This window comes from Calliopsis andreniformis, chromosome 1, assembly GCF_051401765.1.
Source record: "Calliopsis andreniformis isolate RMS-2024a chromosome 1, iyCalAndr_principal, whole genome shotgun sequence".
Lineage (NCBI taxonomy): Eukaryota > Metazoa > Arthropoda > Insecta > Hymenoptera > Andrenidae > Calliopsis > Calliopsis andreniformis.
In genome coordinates, this window is record NC_135062.1 from 13,204,443 (window position 1) to 13,223,372 (window position 18,930).

At 43.8% G+C, this 18,930-nt stretch overlaps 2 protein-coding genes and 1 long non-coding RNA gene across 7 annotated transcripts; 2 read left to right on the plus strand and 1 right to left on the minus strand.

Moving 5' to 3' along the window:
- The first annotated feature begins 1,767 nt into the window (after nt 1–1,767).
- On the plus strand, nt 1,768–11,554 carry Yps (Y-box binding protein ypsilon schachtel). 4 transcript variants are annotated; one of them, XM_076382982.1, is made up of 7 exons: nt 1,768–1,926; nt 4,362–4,425; nt 6,655–6,688; nt 6,765–7,026; nt 7,835–8,157; nt 9,813–9,875; nt 10,326–11,554. In XM_076382982.1, the coding sequence occupies exons 1-7, from the start codon at nt 1,866–1,868 to the stop codon at nt 10,368–10,370; spliced, it is 852 nt and encodes a 283-aa protein (XP_076239097.1). In that variant the 5' UTR covers nt 1,768–1,865; the 3' UTR covers nt 10,371–11,554. The 4 variants fall into 4 exon arrangements, with proteins under 4 accessions (XP_076239097.1, XP_076239106.1, XP_076239115.1 ...); XM_076382991.1 differs by having other exon boundaries at nt 7,835–8,151; XM_076383000.1 differs by lacking the exon at nt 9,813–9,875.
- On the plus strand, nt 5,157–5,853 carry LOC143182173 (uncharacterized). Of its 2 annotated transcripts, none has more exons than XR_013002403.1 (2): nt 5,157–5,307; nt 5,505–5,853. It is a non-coding gene; the product is annotated as an uncharacterized LOC143182173 (long non-coding RNA). The 2 variants fall into 2 exon arrangements; XR_013002401.1 differs by lacking the exon at nt 5,157–5,307 and adding an exon at nt 5,319–5,351 and having other exon boundaries at nt 5,512–5,853.
- A 2,138-nt stretch (nt 11,555–13,692) lies between the features above and the next one.
- LOC143182149 (protein-lysine N-methyltransferase SMYD4) lies at nt 13,693–18,404 on the minus strand. Its single transcript, XM_076382969.1, has 9 exons — nt 17,931–18,404; nt 17,673–17,817; nt 17,485–17,606; nt 17,077–17,281; nt 16,788–16,909; nt 16,308–16,721; nt 16,022–16,223; nt 15,676–15,891; nt 13,693–14,173 (listed from the first exon to the last, which is right to left on the minus strand). The coding sequence occupies exons 1-9, from the start codon at nt 18,289–18,291 to the stop codon at nt 13,855–13,857; spliced, it is 2,106 nt and encodes a 701-aa protein (XP_076239084.1). The 5' UTR covers nt 18,292–18,404; the 3' UTR covers nt 13,693–13,854.
- Nucleotides 18,405–18,930: the final 526 nt, after the last annotated feature.

An 18,930-nucleotide genomic window follows, 5' to 3' on the forward strand; every position in this document is an offset into this window, starting at 1 on the left:
GGTATCCGTTACGAGTGGAAAACAGAACAAACACGTACCAAAAAACGCGCGGTCGTTTTACACATAAAAACCAAGTTAACACTTTGACCCCGACGATAGTGTCACCTTCTACTTTTCATTATATTTCAATCGCTCAGGGTTCAAACTGTTAAGCGTGTCCACCCGTAAGTGCATCGTTTAACTTTTAATATTCATTAATCGAATCGCTGAGAATCAAAGCTATAGCTTATCGACAAAACGACGAACGTTTCTGTTGAAAGAGATCAGGGTATTTAGTATTAAATGAAGCGATGCATACGCGACAAATTGACATAGGTTTTTGTTAGTCGTTCAGTTTCATACATAGAAACGGAACGTCTAGAATTGTGCGTTGATTCTTGGCACTTCGATAAAACAGTATATTGATGGTAATTGACAAAGTTGTCTTGATCAACAACGCTCGATTAGTTCGAACAGTGCGCTTCTTGTATATATCTCAAGCTAATGTCAACGAAACCCTTGGTTTTATTTCTCCGTATCCGTATAATTGTTTCTGATTAAAGAATAAACGTATTTCTGCATTCATAAGAACACGTGGAATTTACGATTACACGTTGCATCCTATCGGATAGTAGAAATTTAATTTCCACGAAAGGGTGTGAGGGGATCGGCTACGTTATACTATATAGTGAATCGAGAAAGACAAGGGAAACGTTGAAATTAAAATGCAAAACGAGTGAATGCGTCTTATAGTTCATATAGATGTACTCCCATGATATCATGAGGGCTAAAAAGTGCTAACATTATGAATTCCAAAGCTCTTCCAGCCTCATTCGATATTTGCGATACAATCACCGACTGATTCGAATAATTTCAATTAAATGATCTTCAATCCCCTGCGCGCGGGCGCTGCAATTCATTTCTATCGGTTAATTGTGGAACTTTGAATACTCGGAACGCGCGATAAACGGTTCCATAATTTTTTTTAATAAATCACAATATTACATACATTTTCTTTCGTGCAGTTCATTTGAAATATCTAATCATGTTTCGAAATAATGCAACAAAAATCGTTACGCGCGTTCGTGATCGTGAATATCGGATCCCCACGCTTATACCGTTACGATTGTGGTACATTTGAAAAAGAATAAATCATATTTTCGAACTAAACGTACGCCTTGCGTCGAGTACTCCTCTCCATTCTCGGGTCTCTTTCAAATTTCCCGCGAACGCTAAGTCAACGAATCAAAAACGAGGGCGCAGCAGGTTTCCTCTATTTCAAATCCAACATTACAACCCACTAAATTACTCTCAAAGCGTACCAAAGTCTCCAAAAACACTTCAAACCGAATCAACACACCTAAATAAATTTAATACGAAAACAGAAAATGTAATACAAAGAAAATATAATTTCCCAAGTGCAATATAAACCGCCACTTGACTACCACTGTCAGCCGCGAAATTCAAAACCAATATACCCCACTTCCTCGCGCCGGTCTGGCCTAAGCGGTCAAAAAATCGCGAGGCCTATTCCAAACGCCAAAAAATATAAAAAAATCCAAGCTGGCTCGGTCCTAGACTCGAAGAATCTAGCATTGCTTCGCGGGGATGGTGGCGAGCGACGAGCGAACGAGCAGGAAAGCGAGGAAGTAACGCGCGAATTACGTCACCGCTGTTCCGTGAAACTCAGTCGGCGATTGGCCGAGCGGCCGAGTCGCTCTGTCCGTCAACCAATCAGCGGGCTCGTTAGACGGGAAGGATGTTTGCACGGTCGCCTGGAGGCGCAGCCATGTTGGGAACATTAGAAGGGAACCAACACCACGACCAGAAAGACGGGAACATCTAGGTTCGGCAGCGGCGTGTCTTAACACCTTAACACCACCACCATGGCTGACCCGGAAAAACAGCCCGAACAACCAAAGGCTGTACAGCAGAAGCTGGTCATCGGTGAGTGAACGTTTGAATGTTTACCCGCGTATATATCCGTTTGCCGCGTGCGGCCACGCGAAAAAATGGAACAGAAAGAGAGAGGCGAGAGCTCGTCCCTGAGGACCGTCCGCGTGTAATGGCGTCCAGGGGCAGCAGACGCACGGCCATGTGGCATGTGGCCGGCGTTTGCGTTGTGTGTGGCCCGTGTGGACCCTGTGGCGTGTGCAGCATGTGCAGCGTGCCCTCGAGCGATGTTACTTCTCCTCCTGGGCTCACTGGCGCCCCGAGCTTCGTCTCAGCGATGAAGAATCGGGGCTGTGCTAGCGCGTCGAAACGGAGGGAATACATATTGCCTTGATATAAGCTCGCGAAATAGGAGTCAGAGCTGCTTTAACACGTTCACTGTCCAGCCATGCCTCCTTGCCATTACCATCAGTAGTGTACTATATTGCGAAGCGTGGGACAGTGAGCGTGTTAAGCTAGTCTAAGGAACTGTAATCTAAGAAATTTATTTCTGAGATAAGTTTACGACTAGTCTTGAGCTGAGCTCGACTTCACTGAAGTCGAGGATGAATGTGGGGGTTATGTATCATCGAGTTTGTAGCGATAGTAGATTTTAAGTTCGATGGCTCCGACTGGGGTGTTTCTAGTTTGTTTCTCTATTATCTGCTCCCGTTCTCGATTCGAGCGTCGTATCACCGCGGAAATGACGGGTCGAGAGCATCGTTACATCACGAGATGCTTCTGGAAATTTCTTGCCGGTAGTTTTCGCACGATTTTGCACGAGGCTTTTGTGTACCGCGAGCCCTCGGGTTACGTAAGTTTCAGAGATTTTCTGGTGACCTCACTGGAGGGTGCTCGCATTTGGAGCGAACCGGAAATGTAGCTTGCTCTCGCATCGTTTGATATATTTTGTTTCTTAGGTGACCGGTAGGGTAGGTTCAAGACAGTAGATATGAGTACCTTCTAGTTTTTGTATATTTTAGATATTAGGTGGTGTGAAAAGGTTAACCATTCGTGGTTAAAGAGACAGATATGTGTCACCTATTTTTTTTGTTGGGAGTCTAGGTTGCGTTAAAGAAATATGAATGAAAGATGCTAAAACAAATCGTTCGGTCATCAAAGGGTTAATATTGTGAGTTTTAAGCAATATTGTGGTATCAATTTTTAACCTCTTAAATTAATTCTGACCAATATGTGTATCTTCAGTTATTTTTTAAATTCATGTATAATTACAAAAAGCAATAGAAACTTTAGGGAGTAGATATTCAGTAGAAAAATCTCTACTGTCTTTTGTCTTTGATTTGTTTAAATCTATTAGAAGCGTATGCGTTTCTGAAATAAAGTACAGTTATTCTATTTGCCCTGAATGAATTCATCTCTTAGGAGGTTTAATTTGAGGTATCGGTTATTATTCTTGGAGTGAATTCCGCTATTCCACATTGAGCTCGTGATGATCTCAATATGGAACAGTATTTTAGGTTAAATTTAGTTTCTGGAAAGAGGAAAATAAGATATAAGCAAGAACTGATAATTATTTTTATTTCAAAAGAAACTAAATCTCTTATCTCTTGTACTGAATAAGAAAGTAAAACGATCAGGATATCGGTCAGAATTAATTCATATACTTATAAAATTACGCGGTAGCAATCACATGTATCTGGTTTCATAATACTAAGCGATTGATAATTGTTTTATTAATAGTTGGTTCATTAATGCTTCGGAAAATATCGAACACTGTGAAAGTATTTTCTTGGAGTTCATTATGGAGGTCATTAACCCTTAATTACTCGCAAACCTTCGTACAAATTTTTTACATCTTGTCTCTATTTCATTGTCTCTAATCTAATAGAATTTGAAAATTAAATTTAAATAAACCAGTAAAAGGTCGTTAGAATCCCATAAGAGTAATTAAGGGTTCACCTAAATAGCGAAAGATTAGTTTAACTTAAAGTTCCCTTTCTGGCTTACTCCTGTTTCATAACGAACAATTTTATTTTTCAACGAAGAGCCTCTGTTGCGCGCGCATTTGTTAACGAATACTCTGGGAAGAAGTTTCATCGTAGAAAGGGATTACAGAGGAGATCGTGGAACCGTTAACGACGCTGAACGTCGTTTCGTGTGTAAACACGCGTCGCGCGACGACCCTAATCGCTCGTCGGGTCGATCGCGGACGCGTCGATTCGTAAATACGACCGTTTACCTCGAAACGGAAACCGTTTCAAGCCTACAGCGTGTGTAAATATAGAATTCGAAAATAGTAAACACGTTAACAGGCGTTAACGTCTGTTTTCGAACGCAGTCGATTTCGAAACGTTTCCCTTTTGACGAGAAGAAAATCCGTAAGGTAATCGTCGATCGGTTTCTCCATGATAGTACATAATGTAATTGAACGTTTCACGGTGAATTGACTGCATTAACCAAAGTCGTTCCGCTTTTCTGTTTGGTTTCAGCTAACAAAGTGACCGGGACTGTGAAATGGTTCAACGTAAAGAGTGGATACGGATTCATCAACAGGTTAGTAAGAACGTCGAATATTTTTTGTTTAACACTCACTGCTAGCGTAGATCGAACTACAATGCTTCCCAGGAATAAAGTATTCATTAATTTAACATAGGGCACTCGAAGAGAAAGCTGAAGCTATGAGGACTCTTGATACAGGCTTTATTTCTGTGTAACTGATTACTGTGATTCCAATTTTAGGAACTTCTTGTTAGCCTAGCATAAACTGAAAGATAGTGAATCATAGGAAAGCTGAAACATCTGGTTATGTATAACTATACACTATTTTTGACCAGGTACTCTTCTTTTATATCTATTATTTCACTGAACTCTGAATCCAGTCTTCACTGACTGCAGCCTCGTGGCTCATGTGTATTTTAATCATTTTCGGGGTACACCCCAGTGGCTACACGTGGCGTACCGCCACATTTTGCTAATAGAGATGTGATATAGATATGCAAAATGATGCAGGTGCGTGTAGGAGGTTGCATAGTGTCTCGAGGCGAATCAGCGATGCAAATGTTCGATAGAGAATCGGAGGAGACTGGCGTGGCAGTGGAAGCATTGGCGAGAGCAGAGTTTTCTTGAGGCAGGGCGCAAGTTCAGGCCACGGAGGGCCGTCGTTGGCGAAATAGAAGCTTCGGCACGTACAGTCGCCGCTGCGATTCGTGCATCGTCCCTTGGCTATTTCTAGCCCTCTCCGTCTACGCGTTTGGCCGCTCGCCAAGGCATTCTCGTCGCGACCACCTATGCCTGGTCAACGATACACTTTATTAACACTGAGCGCCACGATAGATTCCCTAAAAATTCGACCACAGGCACGGTAGCTCTAACTTTAAAGAAAGACTGTTTCTATTAAACAGTGTCCCTACGAAAGGGAGCACTGAATGACATAAGGTAAATGTCCCAATGCCTAAACGCTTAAGATGTCAAATATCCCAGTAAGTAACCAACCTAAAACTGTGTACCCCGATACTTTAATTATGAGATCCCAGAAACTGAGAATACTATTTTATGATACTAGAGTTTATATTTAATTAGGTATACCTAATACATTAGTATTTAGGTCTAAAATTGAATAAAACTATCGTTAGTGTTTAGGTATCCGGACATGGTCAACTATTGGGACATTTACCTTCGGTCGTTTTGCCTTACAACCACAGATATGGTCGACACGGCAGTCAAAGTGTTGAAGGAGAAGTCAGTAGCCAGCGTTGCGAGGCTCGAGCATTGTTTACGCGTTAGCGAGGGGGAAACGAACGAGGGGTCTCAGCAGGCGTGCCGGCAGTGGGATCTGTAGAGCTAATCGCCGAAAGTAGACGGAACTAGGCGGAATTACACGAGTGGAGAAGCCGTACGCGTAAAGATCAGCGATTACACGGAGCCCTTAGCTAATCGAGTTTCTCGAAACGCCACCGTTCATTCGCTCCGTTGTTCGTGCCATTTTGCACGGAAACGGAAACCCCAGACGGTGGCAGAGCAAAATACGTCCGGACACCCATTGGATCCTGATTCGACGCATTCTGGGTCCATGTCCCGAGACGAACAGATATCTCGCGAAAATTTAGCGAAAATGTAGCAAAAATTCAGCGAAAGTCTAGCGAAAATCTTGCAAAAATCTTGCTTCCTCCCAGCCTCATAGAACGACGCGTGGGAGAGCTAGATTGCGCGTTCTCTCCATCAGGCTAGTTGAAGCAGCGGAGCAGGGGGAGGGAAAAGGGTGGGGGATGAGTTTAGCGCACGGGCGTTTCTCTGTCCCGTGGCAGACGACTAGGGTTCGACGACCTCTCAACTCCCTGCTTTGCTCCGCGGATTCGCGGCTACTGCTCGCCGTTTACAGTTTCCTCGATATAGTCTCTCTGTTTCATTGGCAAATTTATGCGTTTTCGAGATCGTGCTCATTGTATCTTATTTTAGTTTTGGAAAAGATTCTGAGTGATGGAGCTTGTACATAAAATTCTCACACTAAATGGAATTTCATCTAATAGTTTTTATTGTTATATGTTACACTAATTCTTTTAAACAAGAGATAGAAGAGAATTCAAAACCAAGAATGGTCTAGGTCGTAAACGAGGGCTAACCACTTTGCGCTCTAAATGAGTTTTTTTGTCTAGTTCAAACTAACTGTAGGCATACGACAGCAATTCTATCAAAAGTTGTGACTTATCTAAAAAACAATGTCTTTTTAAATTGAAATTTGAAAGTGAATTCTTTATTAAGGGATTTGTTTTTAATGTGTTTCAGGAATGACACCAAGGAGGATGTGTTCGTCCACCAAGTGAGTATATTTAGAGTTTTGTAGTAGTTTGGATCGAAAGTGGAAAGATCGCTGACGATAATTGGTGCGCCTTTAGTCGGCTATCGTGAAGAACAACCCAAGGAAGGCCGTCCGTAGCGTCGGCGACGGAGAAGTGGTCGAATTCGATGTAGTGATAGGCGAGAAGGGTCACGAAGCGGCCAATGTTACTGGTCCTTCCGGGGAAGCGGTAAAGGGTTCACCTTACGCTGCCGATAAAAGACGCGGATATCGCGGAGTTCACTGGTACATCAATCAAAGACGTGGGAACACTCGAACTCAACGCAGACCTCGAGAAGGTCAGGAGGGTTACGAACCTGGTATGTTGATTATTGTATGTTACATATTACAAAATCCCATTATATTTTAGACAGTATGGTCTGATAATTAGAAATATACAGCTTAAAAAATTATGACACAGACAAATTTTGGGCAAAAATTGGGCAACTTTGACCGACAATGACTCCGCGAAAAATAGTCATAGGATCATGATTTTTCTTTTAAATTAAAGCTTGAAGTCTTTACTTTAAGATACTATGTCTACATTTTAAGTTTAATTCACCCCTATTATTGTAGTCTTTTAAATCTGAGGGCATGTTTGTCAAATTGAAAATTGCATAGTTTGACGAGATGCACAGGCTTGGCAAAATTTTTTTTCGAAATGCCGTTTGCAGCAATATAAAGTTTGAACCTTCCTCTTTAATTTCCAAAAAGAATTAAGTCGCTGCGATTTTTTTTCGCAAAGTTACAGCACTTTAAAGTAACCCTTGCATTTTGATAGCGCATGGGATAGTTCCAATACATGGCAAAAATGCAAGGGTTACTTCAAACTACTCTAACTTCGCGAAAAAAAATCGTAGCGACTTGATCTTTTTTTTAAATTGAAGAGGAAGGTTCGAACTTTGTGCTCCTGCAAACGGCATCCCCCCAAAAAATTTTAAGAAGTCAGTGCGTTTCGTCAAACTCTGCATTTTTTAATACGACAAACATGCTCTCAGATTTAAAGGGCTGCAATAGTAAAAGTGTACTCAACTTAAAATCGAGACACAGTATCTTAAAGTAAAGACCCGCAGTCTGCCTATCTTTCTATAGTTTATTCTGCGTGACTGACTAAAGCTCGTTTTTCAGGGGAAGGAAAGACCGGGGATGAGCCAAACGTCGGCGAAGGTGGCGGTCAGCAGCGACGTTACAGAGTTCGACGACAGTACGACGGATACTACCGTGGATCTCGACGGTCCGGCCCGTCGGCGCAACCGCAGGGTGACAACTCCGGGGAAGGTGGCGAGCAAGGAGGCGAGGGTACCGGTGGCGAAGGCGGTGTAGGAGGTGTACCACGCGGCGGTGGTCGCGGTCGCGGTGGTCCATCCCGCCGTTTCTTCCGCCGCAACTTCCGCGGAGGAAGAGGTGGTGGCCCACCGCGTCGTCCTCGCAGCCAGGACGGCCAAGTAAAAGTCTGTTATATTTTCTCCGTTTCCTCTCTTCACGCTTTCCTTCACTCTGTTGTCGCGTGGACTGTATCATTGGTATCTTCACCTATTCTCGCGTCTCAGTTTCTCCTTTCATCATCTCGATACACGGTGGACCTCGATGGTAACAAACCTCTATTCACACCTGGACCCAGTCTAGCGACTTGACTGTCACGCGCGATAGTTCTCCTATCTCTGTCGCATGTAAAATAGCGAAGCAAAGTCGAAAGGGGACATTTCGGACTTGCTGTTAGTGATACTAGTGTCGCAAGAACCGTTCAGTTTATAGATTATCGCTCACGCTATCCCCTTTCGCTTTCCTCTGACTCCTTGGCGTCATTGCTTGAATCTGTCCATCTCTTGGAATCGGGTAAATCAAGTGATCTCTACATGACACTGGATAGAGCATGGTCACCGATCGTTGTGCTCCAATTGAAAGGTAGCCATGACATCTAAAATTGAATAATATATAGAGGGTGTCTAAGTTAAAACAGGCTACGTAAATATTTCCCCTGGTTTTAATAACGCGAAAATCGTCCATGGTATAATGTGATATTCTGTGCATAGCTTCACACCTCTATCATCATATTCAGTTGGACACAAATCCTAAATTTTGGGTGTCATCGCGGCGTTCAAGTAGGGTCACCAAATTGGTCCTACGCCCTATTCAGTGTTATATAGAGATCAGCGGATAAATTAGACGGTTGTCGAACATAGGTAATCGATGACGAAGAAGGTGGTGGCGCATCGACGGTCGACGGTCTCCAAAGACCGCCTCGACCGCGGTATAAGAGGCGAGGACTGCGCCAGCCTCGTCCAACGAGTAGCCAGCAAGTGATCAGCAAACCCAATCAACGATACGCGAACAACAAACCTAGTCCTGTTCCTATTTCTCCACGTCTACGAGTCCCGGTTGCCAAGACTTTCCCTGAAGCTTCCGATTTACACGTCAAGGTAGCCCAAATCACATTTATTTCTATCATGGTTCCTTTTCCTCCCACCTGAGATCATTGCGATTCAAAGAGCGATAATATTAGAACGGTTGCCGCTGAATTAGAGTAACGCTAGTCTGGGGGTTTTGCATCGTCCGTTCTTTGAATCCTTGGCTTCTCCTTCCGTACAGTACACATGTAAATACTTGCCTCGTCGTCGACGGATCGCACATATCAGCCACGTTTGCCTCTGTTAATCATTCACTTGAAGGAAAGAAAGATACAGAGGGAATACTTGCAATTTTTTTCTGAGGAAAATTTGTGCTAGATCAATATGGCTTGTCACCTTCAGTCTTGTTTCAATAATTGACCGATTTTGTTAAAAAGCTGGTAGATTTAATTTTAATAAGTTTGTGGGGCTGATCTTGCACGAATTAACCTAAAAGTAGGTTGAAAGATGGAAATGTTCCTTCTATATTTTTCTGTCTTCTAAGATCATTCACACGCTTTGCCTTCTATCCTCGACTGTACTTGATTCTTAGAAACTGTACCTGGTTGTTTGTTCTTCCCTTTAGATTCTATTCTTCTTTTCTTTATCACACGACTATGTAAAAATAGCGAGTGTCCGGTCCGTTGACGAGTCGTCTGTAAAGTGGCGTAGCGCTTGGCACACACACTATTGCACGTATCTTTTTGTACTCTTTTCAGTCGGAGCAGAAGTCGGATGCACCTAAAGATAAGGATGCACCTGCCGCTGCCCCTGCTCCACAGGTAACGTGGCTTTATTTTTCTTCGTTTCTTCCTCCCTCTTGATGCTTACCCTTTACCCCTTTTCGGTTCACTCTGCACGTTGGGTATCATTTCTGTAGCTACCTGTTCTCTTTCTCGCCATTTTCAGTCTACATTCGTGTTGCGTTGAACCCCTAGCCAGGAACCACGTTGCAGGAATCTTAACCATTTCATTTCATCCACGGGCTTGCATTTCATCCGCGCGAATTTAAAGCTGGGTCTACACTACATGTTATACAACAAAGTAATATAACTTTTTAGAGAATAGAAAAGAGAGATGTCATAGAAATGTCTTTTTTCTGTTTTCTAAAAACTTTGTTATATAACATGTAGTGTAGACCCACCTTAACATTCTTCTGATACCAGCAACAGCTTTTCGATTCCTGGCGAATCGAGACAAGAACGAATTTAATAAGCTCGTGTATTTTGCAGGAGAGTCAGCCGGTCCAAAACACCACTACTGAAAGCACCGCTTAACCAAGAGTAACGGTACCACTACGACAAAACCACTCCTTTAATATGTAACACCAACACCCGTTATACACCGATGCAACAGCAGCAGCAGCAGCAACAACAGCAAAACAACAACAATATAATATAACAATTGATAAAAAAACCCAAAAAAAAAAAGAAAAAAGTCAAGAAACACCAGTGCACACTCTCCTCATGAAGCGAGCAAAATCGTCTCGAAGAGGATACACTCGGGGAGTCTTATCGCGAGGATGTAAGACGACGATGGAACGAGCAACGGACGCGGTAACAAATTTTACGATCTCGACGTTCGCTTCGTGAAACGTCCAGGGCGTAAAATCGTGCCCGTTTCATTCGATTTCCGTGAGTCGCGACGAAACGGCGGTGTGGTGCACGTCGCGATAGCTGAAACAGGAGCGCGAGGAGTCGCGACTGTTCTCGATGCAGACGACGAGAGGGAAGAAGCGTTTAAACATGGTGATGGGATACGATACGAATTCGAATGGGCGAAAGTGGTATTTTTGTTCTTGTTTTTGCGTATTCATTGTTTCATATGTTTTGATTTATTCTTCAACGAGACGCATTCGATCGTTTTACGCGTACATGTCTTTGAGTTTAGTCCGATAACCGTGGAATTATTCTACTTTGTATAATCGAGTAAACGCGCGTCGCACAGAGTTGCGAGTAATATAAGCGCGTTTATGTGTGACCGTGACGGTTTTATCGTTTCAGTTTCTTCTCGAAATTCTTTCGTTTCCTTGGACGCGAAGCTTCGATCCAAAGAACCGCCGTGTCGTCGCGTTTAGATTTTCGGACCTCGTTTCGACGACTCGGCGACGAGTGAGGATTTTTTTTTTTCGCTCAATCGTTCTATCGGTGCCCCGTATTTTTATGATCGATTGTAGCGATAACGTGACAGTTATCCGGTGCCCCTGGTGGGTCCGGCGTTGTAACGAAAGATACGAGTTCTCGACGATTACAATTAACTCTCGGCGATTTCCTGTTTGACGGTGCCTTTTGTAGGATGCGCGGGAGTGCAGACTATTCGCGCGAAAACGCCGAATTCTGGGACATCGCAGTCTTCTTGATACGACTCGATTGACAATGCAAACCCGTGGTTTGTCAATGGAGCGTGGGAGGGAGAGGGAGAAATTGAGCGAGAGAGAGAGAGAGAAAGAGAGAGAGAGAGAGATACAAAGACAGATTTATATGATTTTGTACGGAAGCGAAATTACTTTTTTAAATTTTAGTTTGTAGTTCTATGGTCGAAAAATAAAATATACAATTTTGTTTCCAAAGGCTTCGAAAATTTTCACGCGACTCGTGACGAGTTGATTTCCTTTCGTTTCGATATTCTAACAGATCTCTTGTTTTATTTTTTATTTATGATCGCCATCGTCGTCGTCAGCGTCCGTTGCCGCTATCGCTGCGTCTCTGTAAAGATACATTCGCGGTTTCCACCGAGAGAATTGCGTTTTCGTTCGTTCTTCGCTCTTCCGCGGTAGGGTTCGAAACCGCGAGGCGGTGGAAACGAGGGAGAAAGAGAGTGTGCGCATGAGTGTAGTGCCAAGTGGGAGAAAATGAAGCGCGATCACGTTTCTTCGTGGTCGATTAAGAACTAGGGCTATTGGTTCGAGTATCTGTGGGGATGTTGAAGCAAGCATCCCATGAATCAACAGCTCTACCAAGAATACGAGTCAAGTATGAGAATAAATTTCTAGAATATATATACGTTCGATCAACAGGACGTGCGATCGTTGTCTCGCCGATTTCACGGCGTCCCATTGTAAATTCCAGTGAGCGTGATTGTGCACTCCCACGAAGTACAAAGTAGAAGGAAAGAGAAAAAAGCGAGTTGAAAGAAGAAGAGGGAGAGGGAAAGCCTCGGTAACCAGGAAACGTGTGAAAGAAAGTAACGCCCAGAGAGGCGAACATTGTAATTGAATGCGAAAAAAGAACAATGCATGTGTTTGAAAGTGAATATCGGAGTTAAAACAAACGCAGAAGCAAAGAAAAATTGTACGAGTAAGGAAGAGTCGGGGCGGGCTAACGTACGCGCGCAAAAGGTGATTTTGTAACGCGGTGCCTCGGGATCGCCTCGGTTCGCGTCGCGCGCTTGTCAGCTTGCTCGTCGATCGCTAAGCGCGCGACACGACCGCGATCGCAAGCTCGGGCGCGTTAGTCGCAGCGGAAGAAATCGAAATCGTTCACGATCGATCGGCGATCGAGCTCCGAGGGGAACGCAATTGCTGGCGGCGAGGTTCTTGAAACTCGCGCGCCGCGATCGATAGGGAAGCGAACGGTTCGCTCTTCGATCGTGAAACGTTGGAAAGTGATCGTACTTTGCTCTCGACATTCTCGTCGCGTCCCCTGGGGGAATCGGAGCCCTCGAGGATCGCGTTCTTTCCAGAGGACGCGCATAGAAACGATCGCGACACAACGCGCGTACCACTTTGCGACAGTCAATTAGTTCCAATTCAGTTTTTCGCGAGAAGATCCCGACGATCTGGCCCGATTGCTATGGAACGAGCCAGATGGAAAACAAAAACAAGAACGAAAGGGAAAGAATCAAGAGGCGACCGTCGGTCCCTCGAAGATAGATCTCGGCGGCCGCGAGCTGGACGCGTCGTGTCGCGTCGCGTCCCGTGACGCCCATCCTTGGATCCACTATCCCACCTCGTCCCAAATCCTCTACCATTCGTTCCTATTCGTCTCCTTATCCCATTCCAGAAGCCCCTTGACCCAGTGAATTTTGTACCGAAACGCGAAACTTTGAAAAGCTAATTTCATATACGGAATTTAATTTTTTCACGAAACATGTGCATTATAAAAAATAAATGCCAAAAAAATCGCAAAACACACGAACTGAACAGCGGCTGTCTTTCGTTTCCACTGAACTCATCGTCCGAAGTCTTTCCTCAGAAATCCTTCATTTCATTGTCAGAAACTCCCGATAGATAAGAAATCGGACATTGCCAATCGCACTGGCAGAAACAAATACTACTGTAAGGGCTCGGTGGACATAATAGAGTTGGTGAATGGAAAAACAGTGCAAATCCAAAATTAGCTAGTTTTAATTGTAATCTTCAGACTATGGACTCGTGAGTCAAAGTATGTTAAGTCACACAGAAACAAAGTGGAAATACATTCTGACTTTGGAGTTCAGATATGCAAAATGCATAGAACTACAAATTCAGAATAAATATCTAACAATGTGGTTGTTGGATTCGTACAGTTCTTCAATTCGCTGGTTCAATAATATCTCTTCAAATAGAATCAAATTTCTTTAATCGAAGGAGATTGAAGGAAGGTCTCTGTAGCCAAATAATTTCAATTCTACTGCTATTTATTAACAAACTTTGGTACAGTTTAACAATTATACGAGTCGCCCAATTTCACGCGTCTTCAATAGCTTGTGTTGCGAGTTTATTTTTCTGCGATTTTCCAAATTCAAACTTCAAGTTTTACAGATGTATGAGGGAACGAGGGATCAAAGAGGACTGGGACGCCAGGTGTTGCCAGCGTCAGCCATGCACGCACTCGCAGCGATTTCTGCGAGGTGCGTGTCCCTGTGGGGTGCTACTGCGACTCGGTGGAACATTCCTGCCGCCTGAAAGAACGCCTCCAGCGCTTTCTCTGGCTGCTCCTGGTCCATTGCCTTGAATCCACGGTCGTACAACTCTTCACAATCGCGAATGATATTTACCTGTCCCCGTAAATCGATTTTTCGTTGACAACCAGAGCACATTAGAGGTTTGCTCCCTTCTCGCGGTTTACGGTAGACTTTGCTGCACCCATCTGTGGGGCACCTATAACATATAGCAAAAGGAGTACTTTTTTTACAGACTTTGGCAACCTTCTGGCATCCTTCGTTCAGGGAGAATTATACAGGGTGAGTTACGCATCTGTATTACTTAAATTTTGTTCTAAAGTATTTGTTGTTTGAACAAGTATTTTAAACGAAAGTTGTTGGTATCAAAAGGAGCATACTTTTAGCACCAAACAATACTTTTTCATGTAACAAATAGTTAACAGAAAAATTCAGGTGATACAGTTGCATGACTCCCTAATGTATCACAGAATATCCTGTGTTACTAAATTGTATTGGAAAATTGTTTCGTATTTTATCTGCGTTTTTATGTTATTTAACGAATCGCTTTGCACTCGTTTGGTGCACAGCGAGGCTCCCGTTTGCCAAGCGACTAACACGTTTTCTGCGCATTTGTTACCGCCGCTATCGGACAAGAAAGCGAACCGCCTGTACGTGGCATACTACGACTATTACGTAGGTTTCTAATCGTATCTAGCCGAGCGAGAAAGGTCGAGCAGGGTCGCCTCGTTTCCGGACGTTTCCGCGCGTCGCGCAAAATACCGCCTTCAAGGACAAACGATAATTCTTCTCCCATTTCGAGCTGGTTTTTCTTCGATAGAGGCGGGCGGGGGCTATTCCATCTCGCGCTTATCGCGAGGAGCGTCGCGACGCTCGACGCATCCGCGTTGCCCCGTCGAAATCGCGGAGGGCGTGGCGATCCGCGCGAATCGAGACCGCGTCTATCGCTGACGTCGCGGCGAAGCGGGCCGAGACAGAAAATTTTACGGAAAATCGCGCAAACTCGCGCTGGCTTGTCACCGCGCGCGCAATCTCGAGCGGCTTTTAAAAAGCGGTTGATAACCCCTCGTAGCCTGTGAATTTATCACGCTTCTGTGAGCGCCTCGCGCTGGGTATCTGCTTCCTGCGAGGACCACGATACGTAACTCTTACTGGGTCCCCTGATCTTGATTTGTGGGGATAGCTCATGGGTTAAGTCTTATCGTGCCAAGGTATGGTCACATAGAGACTTTCCTGGGCTGGAACTCGAGAAATTGAGACAAATGTATGAAGAAGCTAAAAATTTGTAAATTGAGATTTGAAGATTTGAATATTTGAATATTTGAATATTTGAATATTTGAATATTTGAATATTTGAATATTTGAATATTTGAATATTTGAATATTTGAAAATTTGAAGATTTGAAGATTTGAATATTTGAAAATTCGAAAATTTAAATATTTGAAAATTCTGTATTAAGAAAACAGTGTTAGGGTCCTGGAGTGACCTCACTTCGTGGTGCCTAGGGTTAATACTAAACATGCATGACCACCTGACAGTATAATTATCACAAGCTGCTCTCCAGAGTCAACTTCATCACTATTCATAGCATTAAGAGTGCTCCCAGAGATTATCTACAATGAAAACTATAATATCAAAGTCCTCTCGCGAGTAGCCACTATAGAAGATTCTCAGATGATCACATAACTCAACGAACTCACCTCAGTCTAACAAGATCATTGGTCAAAGTATCAAATGTTGGCCAGTCTTCGCAACAGGCTGTGCACTGGCAGCGGAACCAGTACCTTCCAGCCAGAGTTCTCTGGCGCTCCTGCAAGGTCTTCTTCGTGAATATCGGCCCATAATTCTCGGCGATGACGTCGCCAGGTCGTAGACTGCGAATCGCTCGAATCACAATGTTTGGTCCAACGAAGTACCTGCGCAAAAGAATTCACATTTTCTTCGAAAGATGAGCCTTGCAAATTTTTAAATGCGTAAAAGTTGAGTGTAGTGCAATGCAAGTTTAATTATCACTACGCGAGGACTCGATTGGTCCTTGCTCCTTACCTAGTTACCGCTGGATAGCAGTCGTGATTGAAGCGAGAGACTGTAGGGTAAACAGCCACTCCAAGATAGACAGGCTTACTACCATGAAATCGATGGTCTGTCCTCAGTCTCGTCTCAAAGAACTCGTGAGCATTGAATTGTAATACCTGAAGATGTTTCAGTAGCAGGCTACCAACAGCAATCTCCTGCTCGCTCGGCGGTTCTTGAGGCACCAATTTTTTGTATCACTATTGAGAGTAAATTAAGGAAAAGAAATTTACACAAAGACATCAGGGAAAAGTTATACCATTGTCTTTCGAAGGATTCTCAAAGAAACCGACTATCTGCAGGCATTTGAGCAGGAACGCTGCCATCAGCGATCTCTCCAAGAAGTCTATATCTGTCCTCTGCTTCTCATGCGTCACCAGTTCATACGCTCTCAGATCGATCCTATCTTCTTCTAAGTTTCCTTGTAACTTCTCAGAATCAAGGGTTTCCCCGTACTTAGACTCACGTAGCTTTTTCCTTCTCATACGTCGTTTCGCTGACTTGCTGAGTTTCGCCTCTGTCTCTGCTTCTGTCCCTGGGAATGCTTCCATGATTTCTTCGTTTTTATTAACCTTCCTTTGGCTCAGTGCCTGGCAGATCTTCAAACATTTTCCTAGCCCGTTTTGGGTGGCCATTCGCAGAGCGAGTGTACTCAGGACGCTCATTCCCGAGCCTGCCAGGAGAACGATCTTTCAGTTTCTCTCGAGGGGCTTCGAAGGAGGAACGTTCTCCTCGTTACCTATCATCAGCGCCAGAATTTTGCACTCGTACTTGTGGTAGCTCCCTATTGCTGCATCCCTGCACGTTCTGCTGCAGAAGGCGACGTTGCTGCAATTTGGGCATCCTATGGGGCCTCTCAGTCTGCAAGGATAACACATTTGCATAGGTACACAATTTTTATAGATATTTCTCTAACTCAATGCAATTAATTTACATCTCATTCCTAACAACGCTCTAAGATATTTTTTAATTAATTTTCCATCCATTCTTTGCATACTAAAATTATGAAAAATAGTGTTGACAGTCACCTTGTAAAGCAATGGTGACAATGGGTACCGAAATAGTCTGGTAGCAGGCAAGCTGCTAGAGGTGCTTCAACTACCAGTGTGTCGCCAACTGATATATCTTTCTTTGCGATTGCTTGCTTGCCTGCTGCAGCTGTTTCCTGGATTTCCAGGAGAGCTGAGGCACCAGGCAACTCAGGGTTCTCGCCTCCACTTAGTTGGGGTAGGGCTGCGAGGAAACGAAATTCGAGAGGAATCGATTGATGAAGAGATGAAGATACCTAGTGCTTTGCTACTGTTTAGGTGAAGAGGTTCAAGGGAAGTAGGAAGAATTCACGAACTTCTGGAGTAAGAACTGTGCTACTTTTTTATTCTTCTTGTTTTGCTTTATATTTCCCACTTAAGAATTGTCTCATTCTTCAAGAATCTTACCTTTACTTTCAGTGACACGCGAGTTCTTCTTCCTCTCGAGAAGCTCCTTCCTGGAGACGAGGCTCTTTTGGTTTGCTTCCACGACTCTCTTGCATTCTTCCATTTTTCTGTCGAGTTCCACCCTACCAAAACCATTTCTTTAACTTTGAGGAATACTATCCAACTCCCAATACTATTTCTCCAAGTACTTTAACTGATCCGGGAGATCGACCTCTCCAGCTAGGGCCAAGTCATCTAACGCCAACGCGTGCTCGTTCAAGGCCATGAAGATTTCAGCTCTCCCAAGTAGCGCCAGTGGTAGCGAGAGTCCTCGATCGATTGTCGTACATACTCCTGAAGTATAATAAAAAGGAAAAGAAGTAGGAAGAGGCAGTAGGGGTAAGAACCTTATCATCGTTATCGTCATCATCATTATTATTAAGATTGCCATATTGCAGAAAGGAGACCTGGAGCAGGTGCCCGAAGAACAGCCTGGCTGAAAAGCAGCAGAGCCTTTTCTCGTTCCCCTGCAGTGGCAGCGACGAATCCTTCCAGTCTCCTCGCCCTCGACGTGTTTGCATCCTTGTCCCTGTACAAGGGCTTCGCTCTGCTCAGAGTCTCGACCACCGTGGCCTTTATTTTATTATCAGTGAAGATGGTTCGTATCCTATCCTCGTCGTTACTCAGTCGTCCAAACACCTTCGAGATCCACTGTTCACCAACGACACTCATCACGCAGTCACTGAAGTCGCAGAAGAATCCTTTCTTTCCTGACCGAAGAGTCTCCAGCGAGCACAGTGTTCTGTAGAACTCCTCTGTACTCTCCATCTTGCTGTTATTATAATGAGAGAAGATAGAAGATTCCTGAGATTGGTAATTAGTGTTTAAAGGTTTCTTCTTTTAAACTGATTCGTTCAACGGTTCATTTTTCTAGTGGCAAGTGTTTCACAACTTTTCTGTGTTACTTTCGAAGGTATCGCTGAGAGGTAGTAATTGAAGTGCTGACGGAAATGGGAAAAGCTGCGAAGAGTATCACCGAGCGTTCCTAACTGGTCGGCAAATAATTTTAGACGAAGCCGGTCTTGCTATTTTGGTCCTGACTTTTCGCGCAGCCGCTTCTCCAAAGCTCGACGTTCGAATCTCGCGACTGTAGCGACTCTGGCGAGGATAGAGATTCTCGCGAGCAGCCTGTAATTATCATGTTATATGACAATTCTTATAGCGTGATCTAGTTGAGTCTGACTTCCACTAAGGTGCAAGTAATGCTATTCAATAACGTTCGAAGTTCGAAGACAGTCATTGTAGAGTAAGCTTCACTTTCAATATTGCAAATCTTTTCGCTTGAAACAGATTAATCCCATTTTTTCTGAGTCTCAAGCTAAGTCTTCAAGCTAACACTAGTGGTCAACGCATTGATTGACCTCAGAAACGTGTCTATTACACTCTATAAGACCCTCGCCGATTGCG

What these genes read in the sequence shown, in the direction of transcription:
- LOC143182149 (XM_076382969.1), bottom strand. Translation starts at nt 18,291, where the DNA reads ATGGAGAGTACAGAGGAGTTCTACAGAACACTGTGCTCGCTGGAGACT. An exon ending in GATCTCCCGGATCAGTTAAA is followed by an intron (nt 17,607 to 17,672) that starts GTACTTGGAGAA and finishes TGGTTTTGGTAG; the next exon opens with GGTGGAACTCGACAGAAAAA. An exon ending in GCGTGTCACTGAAAGTAAAG is followed by an intron (nt 17,282 to 17,484) that starts GTAAGATTCTTG and finishes GTTTCCTCGCAG; the next exon opens with CCCTACCCCAACTAAGTGGA.
- Yps (XM_076382982.1), top strand. Translation starts at nt 1,866, where the DNA reads ATGGCTGACCCGGAAAAACAGCCCGAACAACCAAAGGCTGTACAGCAG. An exon ending in AGGATGTGTTCGTCCACCAA is followed by an intron (nt 6,689 to 6,764) that starts GTGAGTATATTT and finishes GTGCGCCTTTAG; the next exon opens with TCGGCTATCGTGAAGAACAA. An exon ending in GCCAGGACGGCCAAGTAAAA is followed by an intron (nt 8,158 to 9,812) that starts GTCTGTTATATT and finishes TACTCTTTTCAG; the next exon opens with TCGGAGCAGAAGTCGGATGC.